Source organism: Lepidochelys olivacea, assembly GCF_965140295.1.
Source record: "Lepidochelys olivacea isolate rLepOli2 genome assembly, chromosome: 3".
In the NCBI taxonomy this organism is placed as follows: domain Eukaryota; kingdom Metazoa; phylum Chordata; order Testudines; family Cheloniidae; genus Lepidochelys; species Lepidochelys olivacea.
The window spans coordinates 26701238-26713292 of record NC_140413.1 but is presented as its reverse complement, the minus strand read 5'-3'; the positions used below and the strand labels follow the sequence as shown (position 1 = coordinate 26713292).

Sequence of the window (12055 nt, the reverse complement as noted above, 5' to 3'; positions counted from 1 at the left end):
ATGCAAGTATCTAGGAAAATAAGAGCAAGAAATTACTTCTCAACTAAATTTAAACTAAATACTTTTTTTTAAAACTGTGTGAAAATATATGGGCCATCAGAAAGTGAAAGTTTTAAAACAACAAAAATAAAGACTGTGCCCTAGAAAAATAATCCTGGCCCAATTCAGAAGACGATGCTTATTCAGCTAAGGCCTTAAGCATGTGCCTAAATCCACACTGAATTCATATGTTTAAGTGATTGGCTGAACAGAAATGGACATAAGCATGTTCTTAACGTTTTCCTGAACTGGGGCACTTATGAGGGTAATTATTGAAGATACCAGAAGCATAGTCTAGCATTCTGAGCAGATTATTGGGAGACCTTAGTTTAAATTCCTAGTTTGCCCTAATGCCTTTAAGTCATATTTTAATATATACTTTAGAGAAAATAATTTTGAAACTGATACTTTGAATTTATAGACAGCTTTACATCCCAGAGTATCAAACTACTCACTGTTTTAAAAATAATTTACCATTTAACAAACTTAAATATATAGCTACCAATAGCAGTCAAAGCAAACTGTTAGGTTTCAGAGTACAGCCGTGTTAGTCTGTATTCGCAAAAAGAAAAGGAGTACTTGTGGCACCTTAGAGACTAACAAATTTATTTGAGCATAAGCTTTCGTGAGCTACAGCTCACTTCATTGGATGCATTCAGTGGAAAATACAGTGGGGAGATTTATATACATAAAGAACATGAAACAATGGGTGTTACCATACACACTGTAATGAAAGTGATCACTTAAAATGAGTTATTACCAGCAGGAGAGCGGTGGGGAAGGGGAAAACCTTTTGTAGTGATAATCAAGGTGGGCCATTTCCAGAAGTTGACAAGAACGTCTGAGGAACAGTGGGCGGTGGGGGGTGGGGAATAAACATGGGAAAATAGTTTTACTTTGTGTAATGACCCATCCAATCCCAGTATTTATTCAAGCCTAAGTTAATTGTATCCAATTTGCACATTAATTCCAATTCAGCAGTCTCTCGTTGGAGTCTGTTTTTGAAGTTTTTTTGTTGAAGAATTGCAATTTTTAGGTCTGTAATCGAGTGACCAGAGAGATCGAAGTGTTCTCTGACTGGTTTTTGAATGTTATAATTATTGACGTCTGATTTGGGTCCATTTATTCTTTTACGTAGACACTGTCCAGTCTGACCAATGTACATGGCAGAGGGGCATTGCTGGCACATATCACATTGGTAGATGTGTAGGTGAACGAGCCTCTGATAGTGTGGCTGATGTGATTAGGCCCTATGATGGTGTCCCCTGAATAGATATGTGGACAGTTCGCAATGGGCTTTGTTGCAAGGATAGATTCCTGGGTTAGTGGTTCTGTTGTGTGGGGTGTGGTTGCTGGTGAGTATTTGCTTCAGGTTGGGGGGCTGTCTGTAAGCAAGGACTGGCCTGTCTCCCAAGATCTGTGAGAGCGATGGGTCGTCCTTCAGAATGGGTACTTCTGGGTACTCTTCTGGCTCTGTCAATCTGTTTCTTCACTTCAGCAGGTGGGTACTGTAGTTGTAAGTATGTAGAAGCCCTCTACACCAACATTCCACACAAAGATGGAATACAAGCCATCAGGAACAGTATCCCCGATAATGTCACGGCAAACCTGGTGGCTGAACTTTGTGACTTTGTTCTCACCCATAACTATTTCAGATTTGGGGACAATGTATCAGCGGCACTGCTATGGGTACCCGCATGGCCCCACAGTATGCCAACATTGTTATGGCTGACTTAGAACAACGCTTCCTCAGCTCTCGTCCCCTAAAGCCCCTACTCTACTTGCGCTATATTGATGACATCTTCATCATCTGGACCCATGGAAAAGAAGCCATTGAGGAATTCCACCATGATTTCAACAATTTCCATCCCACCATCAACCTCAGCCTGGACCAGTCCACACAAGAGATCCACTTCCTGTACACTACTGTGCTAATAAACGATGGTCACATAAACACCACCCTATACCGGAAACCTATTGACCGCTATTCCTACATGCCTCCAGCTTTCACCCAGACCACACCACACGATCCATTGTCTAGCCAACCTCTATGATACAACCGTATTTGCTCCAACCCCTCAGACTTACAGTGTGTATGGTAACACCCATTGTTTCATGTTCTGTATGTATATAAATCTCCCCACTGTATTTTCCACTGAATGCATCTGATGAAGTGAGCTGTAGCTCACGAAAGCTTATGCTCAAATAAATTTTTTAGTCTCTAAGGTGCCACAAGTACTCCGTTTCTTAAAACAAACTGTGTGGATTTGAATTTTATAGGAGGGGAAAAAAAACCTTTCCCTAGCAATTTTTAATGAGCAAAATGACCCAGTCAGATTTCAGATACCTCCACGATGCCCCCAATCCTCCTCCGGAACAATACACTTCACTAAATCCAGGACAAAGCTTGTGAGAGCCAGAGATAAAGCATTCCAGGTCAACGTAGTTTGGCTGCGGAATATTTTAAATTGTAGCTTCATCTGTTTTGTCCTTAGCTTAGTTAGTTGTGTTGTTCCATTTGGAATCAAAGTCTAATCATTTTAGAACATACTGCAGGATCCACTTTTTTTGTTCAAATAAACCTCTCTGTAACAGGAAGAATTTTTATCCCTAAACAGGTACCCCAAGAGAACTTCCTATTAGAGCCCTCTATAACATCCACTATGAATTTTGGAACAAAGATTGAGTTAACCAGTGCTGCACTTTGAAAGCATGGACATGTGTGCTACAGAAAACCCAGAGATGGATTAGATAAAGACCCAATCTGTAGGATGTTGAGCACGTGCTATAGAACGTGACCATGGTTAGTATGACACAGATTTGCCCTTAGATTATAAGCTCTTTGAGTCAGGAACACGTTTTATTTACCTAATGAGCACATATATAGCAATACACAATAATTCTCCATGGAACGTCTCAGTTCACACTTAGCCCTTGGAGTTTTCTGCAAAAAAAAATAACCCTAGATGGATGAGAGAGTTGTTTTATTTAAGAAATGTTTATTATCCTAACCAAACAATTTGTATAGCGTACCAACTGGTGAAAGATGAAGTGTCTGCCTTCCAGAATTTATAGACCAGAGGAATGTGCACCCACCTCCACTCATGATTCCTCCAACCATGAACCCCAGGCCTATACATAAGTACCTAACCAAGCTCAGCCTGGTCTCACAAAAAGAACAGAGAGAAACCTACCCCACCCCACTGTAGCCAATATCACAGTTGTTAGGGCACAAACCACTTTTTGAAATTCCTGTTCTGCCTTACTTGCAGAAGGGACTTGAACTTGGGTCTTCCATATCCCAGGTAAGTGCTCTAGCCACCAGACTATTGGGCATGGGAACACACAGTGCCCCCCCACACACACACACTCAGCCAGCCAAATTCCCGATCTGGTCATCTCCATGGGTTAGGTGTGCTCTGAGCATCCTATTGCTTTGGGCCCCAAAGGTGAACAGGCAGGGGCACAGCTAGTTTGAGAATTCCACTGGGGCTTAGGCATCAAGCAGCTTAGTGCTAACGGGACTCAGGCAATTTTTCACATGCTGACTGGCAGAAATCTATGCACCAAGGGAATTTAGGTACCTATACAGTTAGTCAGCAGCTGAGTGGGGGTTTTGAGGATATTAGTGGTACCTAAATGTTGGTCTTAGGTGCCAAAAGTGGCAATTAGGCACCTAACTCCCTGTGGATCTAGCCTGTAGTGTCTCAGACCTAGCGCCCACTTGTTCCCAGCCAATCAGCAGTGATGAAACAACATGTCTGATTATAAGCTCAGAACTAGCAAGTAGACACATTAAAAAAAAAAACCTCTCTCTCTCACAGGTTCTGCGATATACAATGAGCTAATCCATTAATTCTTCCAAAAAATGCTGGGCATACTTCTACACGGATCTTACACAGCACACATTCCTGTAACTTTTTAATCAGCTAAATAATACTCGTGTTCAGATCCCAGAATTTACGATATTTCTCTTAGAAGTTACTTACAACAGACATTTGCTAAGTCATGTGATTCAGAACTAGATTCTCCAATGGACTGAACTCTGAATCTGCATAGGTATAAGTGAGGTGAGAATTTGCCCTTCATTGCCTCAACTAGTGACACTAACAGAAAGTAAGCATTTCCATGTACAGAAAAATTATAATTCTGTCTTCCACCTAAATCAGTGAGAACGTAGGCTATCACTGCTCAGGCCCTACATATACAAATTCTTCATTAAATATGTTCAATTAGATGAGCCCTTCATTAAACATAATGCATACATTTGTAGCTCACTTGAAAGGTATTTGATGCTCAGTAAAAGGATAAGTACAATGCATGTCACAAACTAATAAGTGTGGTTTTTAATATGAGACTTCAGGTGTAGCAAATTTTTCAAATCTAAATTGATTTTCAGGTTAAAGCATAGGCTAAGTTGCATAACTAACTCTAGCAAAAGAGAATACTAAACTGCAGCTAGTAGAAACTGAGTTCTTTAAAGAGAATTTATACAAAAAGCAGATATGTAATTTTTACAGAAGGATGTTTGCAAATTACGCATCCTCTGCAATTTATCAATAACACCTTGTTTCCAAGGACACCACCAATATTCTTTAAACTGCAAGCTTCTCTTGTGCTAAAGTGCTACTGCACAGTAATTACATTTTCACATTACTTAAATATATAAATAAATTCATTATCTTTACAGCAGATGTAATGCAGGTTTTAAGTATTAAGCCGATTAAGTATAAAGTCAGCCCTCATTTATGAGGCATAATTTATTGTGGTTATTATTTCTCCTGTTAAAACATAACACAGCATCATGTGGCTAAGCACTATACTTTAATCTAATAATGTTATCTATAATATTCTGAAATATTCTTCATGGATCAAGGTCCTAATTTGCACATGGAGATTTTTTTCTTTGAGCACCACTAGATTAGTCATTGAGGTAATTACAGCATACAACAAGAGTGCAAAGGGGAAAAGGAGCTAAACAAGCAAGAAGTAATCATTACGGAGGAATTCCTTTCCCTTTCTGAACATAGCTCTTCAAAGAATTACAGGAGCTGAAGACTGACTAGGCCAATTAGGTGATCTAGTCCAGCTCATGCCAGTGAAGGATTGTTCCCTACAGTATTTATTTTAATGCTTTGTATAGTCCTATTTTAAAATGTCTAAACATTGGGGTTTGCAGACGAGCCAAATGGTTATGTTCCCACCTATGTCATCCCAGCACCTATGTCATCCCAGCACAGCATTTCAATTCACTGTGGGAGGATAAAAAGTTAAAATTAGCAAAACAAGTGAAAAATCTTTTATTGGAGCCCTAGAGAGCGTGAAACATGATGTGATGAAGGAGCTATGCCCATCTAGTACTAGTTTTATCAGCTTTATCCATATAATATTAGTTAAAACAAATAGTATTAGCTAATATTAGGGTTGCCAACTTTCATATCGCAGAAAACCGAACACCCTTACCCCGCCCCTATCCTGCCCTTTCTTCAAGGCCCCACCCCTGATCACTTCATCCCCTCCCTGAGTCACTCACTCTCCCCCACCATCACTCATTTTCACTGGGCTGGGACAGGGGGTTGAGGTGAAGGAGGGGATGAGGGCTCCAGCTGGCGGTGTGGGCTCTGGGGTGAGGCCAGAAATGAGGGGTTTGGAGTTTGGGAGGGATGAAGGCTCCGATGTGGGGCCAAGGATGAGGGGTTTGGAGTGCAGAACAGAGCTCCGAGTTGGCGCTTACCTCAGGCAGCTCCCGGAAGAATGTCCCCCCTCCGGCTCCTATGCAGAGGTGCGGCCAGGGGGCTCCACATGCTGCCTCATCCGCAGACATCGCCCCCGCAGCTCCCATTGACCATGGTTCCCAAGCAATGGGAGCTGCGGAGCCAGCACTTGGGGCAGGGGCAGCACATGGAGCCCCTTGGCTGCCCCTATGCCTAGGAGCCAACCGGACTTTTAGCAACCTGGTCAGCAGTGCTGACCGGAGCCACCAGGGTCCCTTTTCATTCTAGGCATTCCAGTTGAAAACCAGACACCTGGCAACCCTATCTAATATGCTTTAGCAATCAATGGTAACCCCCACACACATGATCTCCCCAACAAATACATAGTTGATACATACCCACATACATATGATCTCTGAAATCAATTGGATTTTGCCTGAATAAGCCTTAGACTGTAGAATCTGAACTATAGACTTTTCTCTTTACTTTTTTTAAAAATAAGACTATTACCAATATACTATAAGAAACAGAAAAGGTACGAGGAAATAAATGAAATCCAAGTTAGCAAAAACCTGTTCCTTCAAAAGAAGGAGATTAATCAAACTTCTAACTCTCAGCTCACAATTATGAGGCATTTTTGCTCAGATGCAGGTATTGAATATTTGCACCAAAAGTACTTACAGTTTAGAAATCTTCAGTTATTCAATTAGAAAAAAAATAATGTCATGTTATTTAGGTGACAAACTACACCAATGAATCAAACAGTCAAAACTAACAGATTACAAAAAAACAAATAAGCTAAAACATAGCAGATTCTCTGTCACTAGAAGTCTTTAAATGAAGATCAAGTTTGTGTTTCTGAAAGATATATACTACATCAATCAGAAGTTATGGGCTTAATACACGAATGGCTTGGTGAAATTCTACAGCCTACATTAAGCATGAGGTCAGAGCAGATGATCATAATGGTGCCTTCAAGCCTCAAAAAAAAAAAAAAAAGAACAGCTATGAAAGTATGTACATACAAAGTGTTTGAGCAACTGTGAATTTGTAAAAGATAAAATGCCCATATGTGAATAATATGCTAAATTAAAATGTTATTCAGTTTATTTACCAATGTTGATCTATGCCATCCTGCAAGGCTATCACCAACATTAATAATTATTCCTTTATTTTAGATTAGGTTTTTGTCTTGTCTTCCACTTCTCCTGCCTTTGTATTTATTTATGCTCTCAATTATTTTGTTTACAGTGCTGAGACCCCACTGCACAAGGATGTTCAAGACCACATTGGGAGTATATATTAGCAAGAAAACTTCATTAAAAAACCATCTATTGGTTTGTTTCCTTAGGTTATTTGATAGTGCTACGCACAAAGCCTAAAGCAGAGAAATATCTCAAGTTCGCTACGCTGTGCTAGGTGAAATCTTTTAAATCTGTTTCTCCTTATGATACAGAATAAAACAGAATGCAATGGTGGTCATTTTACAGTCTCACTTGAAAACTTACCTGAGGAGTCTCCTTAGCGATCAGCGAAGAAGGTACTGAGATATTTATATTCTCCCCTCCTTCTGAAGGGCGTAACTGGTAATTCACTGCTTGATAAAGAATCTGAAAAGAAGGGGTATATGTTATTTCTGCTATCATTCAAACTAATAATACACAATTATTCAAACTACCTAGTGTCATGAGAAAGCAAGAATCTCAGGTGGTAAAACTTCTAGGAGAATAAAAAAAATAATCATGGCATCGTGCTGAACCACTGATATAAATGTCTACAAAAAACTACCTTCTCTCAGTACTGTATACGCATTTTCCATGAAGTACTGTTGTTGCTCCTGTTTTTTTCAAGAAAGTAACTACATGAAAATGGCATCTTCTTACTCAACAGATCTACCTCATATATTCACTGGCAGATCTCCTCTTATATTCACTGTGTTGACAGAAGTTAAGTTTTTACTGCTTTTCACTCTTGGTAACGTAGAGCCACTGCAATAATGGGAGAGTGAATAGGAGTATTTTCTGGTTTGTATATTATCTAAAAATGGTTTGAAATAAGTTCCAATGCCAGGTGGATAGCACTGTTTTACTTATAAACTAAATATTCAGGCCCCAATCCTGCAAATACTTATACCTATGCTTCTCTTTACTTCTGTGGCAAGTCCCATTAATCAATGGGGCCACCGATAGTAATGACGTTAAGAAAGCGTGTAAGTGGGTTGCCTTAGTATGGAAGTTACTGACAAACTTTCCTCCACATTCACCCATCATTTGCAATATTTCTATTAGTTGCTGATCCCCTTTACCCTGATCCTTCGTTCTGCACCCTTCAGCTGCACACATTCTCCCTCTACCCATCATGCTTCTACCCTTTCTTTTACCTACTCTTCTCTTACTGCAACAATCACTTCCACTCCCCAATTTCAATCATGTGCTGCCACCCTCCAAAACACTTAAAAATAAGTTCTTGTAATATAAATAAGACATACACAGACAATTTTGAGAAAGAAAAATGAGATGTGCTTGTAATCAGCCAAATCACATTACTTTTGTGTTGTACCTGGTTTTTTTTGTTTTTTTTTTTCCTATTTTTTAGCTTCTTAGCTCTTAAGAGAAAATACAATGCCTTCCTGTGTGATTGTACTGTACCAACACAATTATGAGTGGGACTTTGGAGCCCAATATGAATTCCTATTAATAAATTACTGTATTTAATTAATTTAGATTACAATAATAAAATGACACTTATCAAAGGCTCTCTGAACCTTAACACAATTAATAAATAAAATAATAATAATAATAATAATAATTTTTTAAAAATCCAGCAGCATAGAAATTATCAAACAGAAACTCTTCCAGCCAATCAGCCACCTACAAAAAACCTTCTTTCCATCCTTTCACCATTTTGGGAAGCATACCCACAACCCTCTCCAATAACCCTATCCAACCCCTATTTTTGCACTGTTCCTGGAAGGGTACCAATTTTGGATTATTTCAGACTACAGAGGGAAACAAATTCCAGAGTCTCTAAGCCCTCACAGAAAATGTCCTGCTGGCTTCCCCTCTGGTTTTATAACAAGGGAGATCAAGCTTAAGCCCTTCTGCTGACTGCAAGGCAGTATGGAATGGGGAGAGATGAATAAATGAAACCCATACAACATAATTTATACAGAAAGAAAAGGAGTACTTGTGGCACCTTAGAGACTAACCAATTTATTTGAGCATAAGCTTTCGTGAGCTACAGCTCACTTCATCGGATGCATACCGTGGAAACTGCAGCAGACTTTATATATACACAGAGAATATGAAACAATACCTCCTCCCACCCCACTGTCCTGCTGGTAATAGCTTATCTAAAGTGATCATCAGGTGGGCCATTTCCAGCACAAATCCAGGTTTTCTCACCCTCCACCCCCCACACAAATTCACTCTCCTGCTGGTGATCGCCCATCCAAAGTGACAACTCTTTACACAATGTGCATGACAATCAAGTTGGGCTATTTCCTGCACAAATCCTGGAAATCCTGGGCGCCCCATCATCTCAGGCATTGGCACCCTGACAGCAGGATTGTCTGGCTATGTAGACTCCCTCCTCAGGCCCTACGCTACCAGCACTCCCAGCTACCTTCGAGACACCACTGACTTCCTGAGGAAACTTCAATCCATCGGTGATCTTCCTGATAACACCATCCTGGCCACTATGGATGTAGAAGCCCTCTACACCAAAATTCCACACAAAGATGGACTACAAGCCGTCAAGAACACTATCCCCGATAATGTCACGGCTAACCTGGTGGCTGAACTTTGTGACTTTGTCCTTACCCATAACTCTTTCACATTTGGGGACAATGTATACCTTCAGATCAGCGGCACTGCTATGGGTACCCGCATGGCCCCACAGTATGCCAACATTTTTATGGCTGATTTAGAACAACGCTTCCTCAGCTCTCGTCCCCTAAAGCCCCTACTCTACTTGCACTATATTGATGACATCTTCATCATCTGGACCCATGGAAAAGAAGCCCTTGAGGAATTCCACCATGATTTCAACAATTTCCATCCCACCACCAACCTCAGCCTGGTCCAGTCCACACAAGAGATCCACTTCCTGGACACTACAGTGCTAATAAACAATGGTCACATAAACACCACCCTATACCGGAAACCTACTGACCGCTATTCCTACCTGCATGCCTCCAGCTTTCACCCTGACCACACCACACAATCCATCGTCTACAGCCAAGCTCTGCGATACAACCGCATTTGCTCCAACCCCTCAGACAGAGACAAACACCTACAAGATCTCTGTCAAGCTTTCTTACAACTACAATACCCACCTGCAGAAGTAAAGAAACAGATTGATAGAGCCAGAAGAGTTCCCAGAAGTTACCTACTACAGGACAGGCCTAACAAAAAAAATAACAGAACGCCACTAGCCGTCACCTTCAGCCCCCAACTAAAACCCCTCCAACGCATTATTAAGGATCTACAACCTATCCTAAAGGATGACACAGCACTCTCACAAATCTTGGGAGACAGGCCAGTCCTTGCCTACAGACAGCCCCGCAACCTGAAGCAAATACTCACCAACAACCACATACCACACAACAGAACCACTAACCCAGGAACCTATCCTTGCAACAAAGCCCGTTGCCAACTGTGTCCACATATCTATTCAGGGGACACCATCACAGGGCCTAATAACATCAGCCACACTATCAGAGGCTCGTTCACCTGCACATCCACCAATGTGATACATGTCATCATGTGCCAGCAATGCCCCTCTGCCATGTACATTGGTCAAACTGGACAGTCTCTACGTAAAAGAATAAATGGACACAAATCAGATGTCAAGAATTATAACATTCATAAACCAGTCGGAGAACACCTCAATCTCTCTGGTCACGCAATCACAGACATGAAGGTCGCTATCTTAAAACAAAAAAACTTCAAATCCAGACTCCAGCGAGAAACTGCTGAATTGGAATTCATTTGCAAATTGGATACTATTAATTTAGGCTTAAATAGAGACTGGGAGTGGTTAAGTCATTATGCAAGGTAGCCTGTGTCCTCTTGTTTTTTCCTACCCCCCCCCCCCAGATGTTCTGGTTTAACTTGGATTTAAACTTGGAGAGTGGTCAGTTTGGATGAGCTATTACCAGCAGGAGAGTGAGTTTGTGTGTGTATGGGGGTGGGAGGGTTGTGAGAAAACCTGGATTTGTGCAGGAAATAGCCCAACTTGATTGTCATGCACATTGTGTAAAGAGTTGTCACTTTGGATGGGCTATCACCAGCAGGAGAGTGAATTTGTGTGGGGGGGTGGAGGGTGAGAAAACCTGGATTTGTGCTGGAAATGGCCCACCTGATGATCACTTTAGATAAGCTATTACCAGCAGGACAGTGGGGTGGGAGGAGGTATTGTTTCATATTCTCTGTGTATATATAAAGTCTGCTGCAGTTTCCATGGTATGCATCCGATGAAGTGAGCTGTAGCTCACGAAAGCTTATGCTCAAAAAAATTGGTTAGTCTCTAAGGTGCCACAAGTACACCTTTTCTTTTTGCGAATACAGACTAACACGGCTGTTACTCTGAAATTTATACAGAGTTACTTTTCAGAGTACAAATTCAATTTCCCCTAATGCACCCTCTATGTAACAATTCAGAAAAACTTTGTACACATGGGCAAAACTAGGGTCAACCTCAATGGAAACGCGACTTTTTGACTCACTCAACCACTGCACCACAGCATTTATGCTAATCTTCTCAAATATATATAATGAGATATCTGATTGTTACAGATTTTACATGCATAATGAATTTGATATTTAGGGCCCTGATCCTGTGAAGAGATAATAGCAAGATCAGGACTTAAGTCCTCATTATAAATAATTAAAACCTTTATGGATGAAATCATGGCCTCACTGAAGTCAATGGGAATTTTGTCATTTATTTCAATTGAGCCAGGATTTCACCCTATGTTTGGCAGAATCTGCAGAAAACACTGGAACAGGCAGTGAACATTTAAAGAGACTGTGTACAGATGAGGCTGTGTACAATGCACAAAATCCTGATAAAAGCAGAAGAACTGATAGAAAAGAATTAAGCATTTGTACATCCCAATCAAATGGATTACAGAATTGGAACAGAGTATTCTGTCAACAATATGCCAGACTGCTGCATTTTAGAAACCTCTGAGGCTATAGAATCATAGAATATCAGGGTTGGAAGGGACCTCAGGAGGTCATCTAGTCCAACCCCCTACCCAAAAGCAGGACCCATCCCAATTAAATCATCCCAGCCAA

General features: G+C 40.7%; 1 protein-coding gene across 1 annotated transcript in view; it reads right to left on the bottom strand.

The window, feature by feature from the left end:
* NBAS (NBAS subunit of NRZ tethering complex) overlaps nt 1-12055 on the bottom strand; it is a 407958-nt gene that overhangs the window by 221168 nt on the left and 174735 nt on the right. The window contains exon 35 of the mRNA XM_084622071.1: nt 7262-7363. Coding sequence (XP_084478197.1) covers nt 7262-7363 — 102 coding nt within the window. The remainder of the gene's footprint in view (nt 1-7261; nt 7364-12055) is intronic.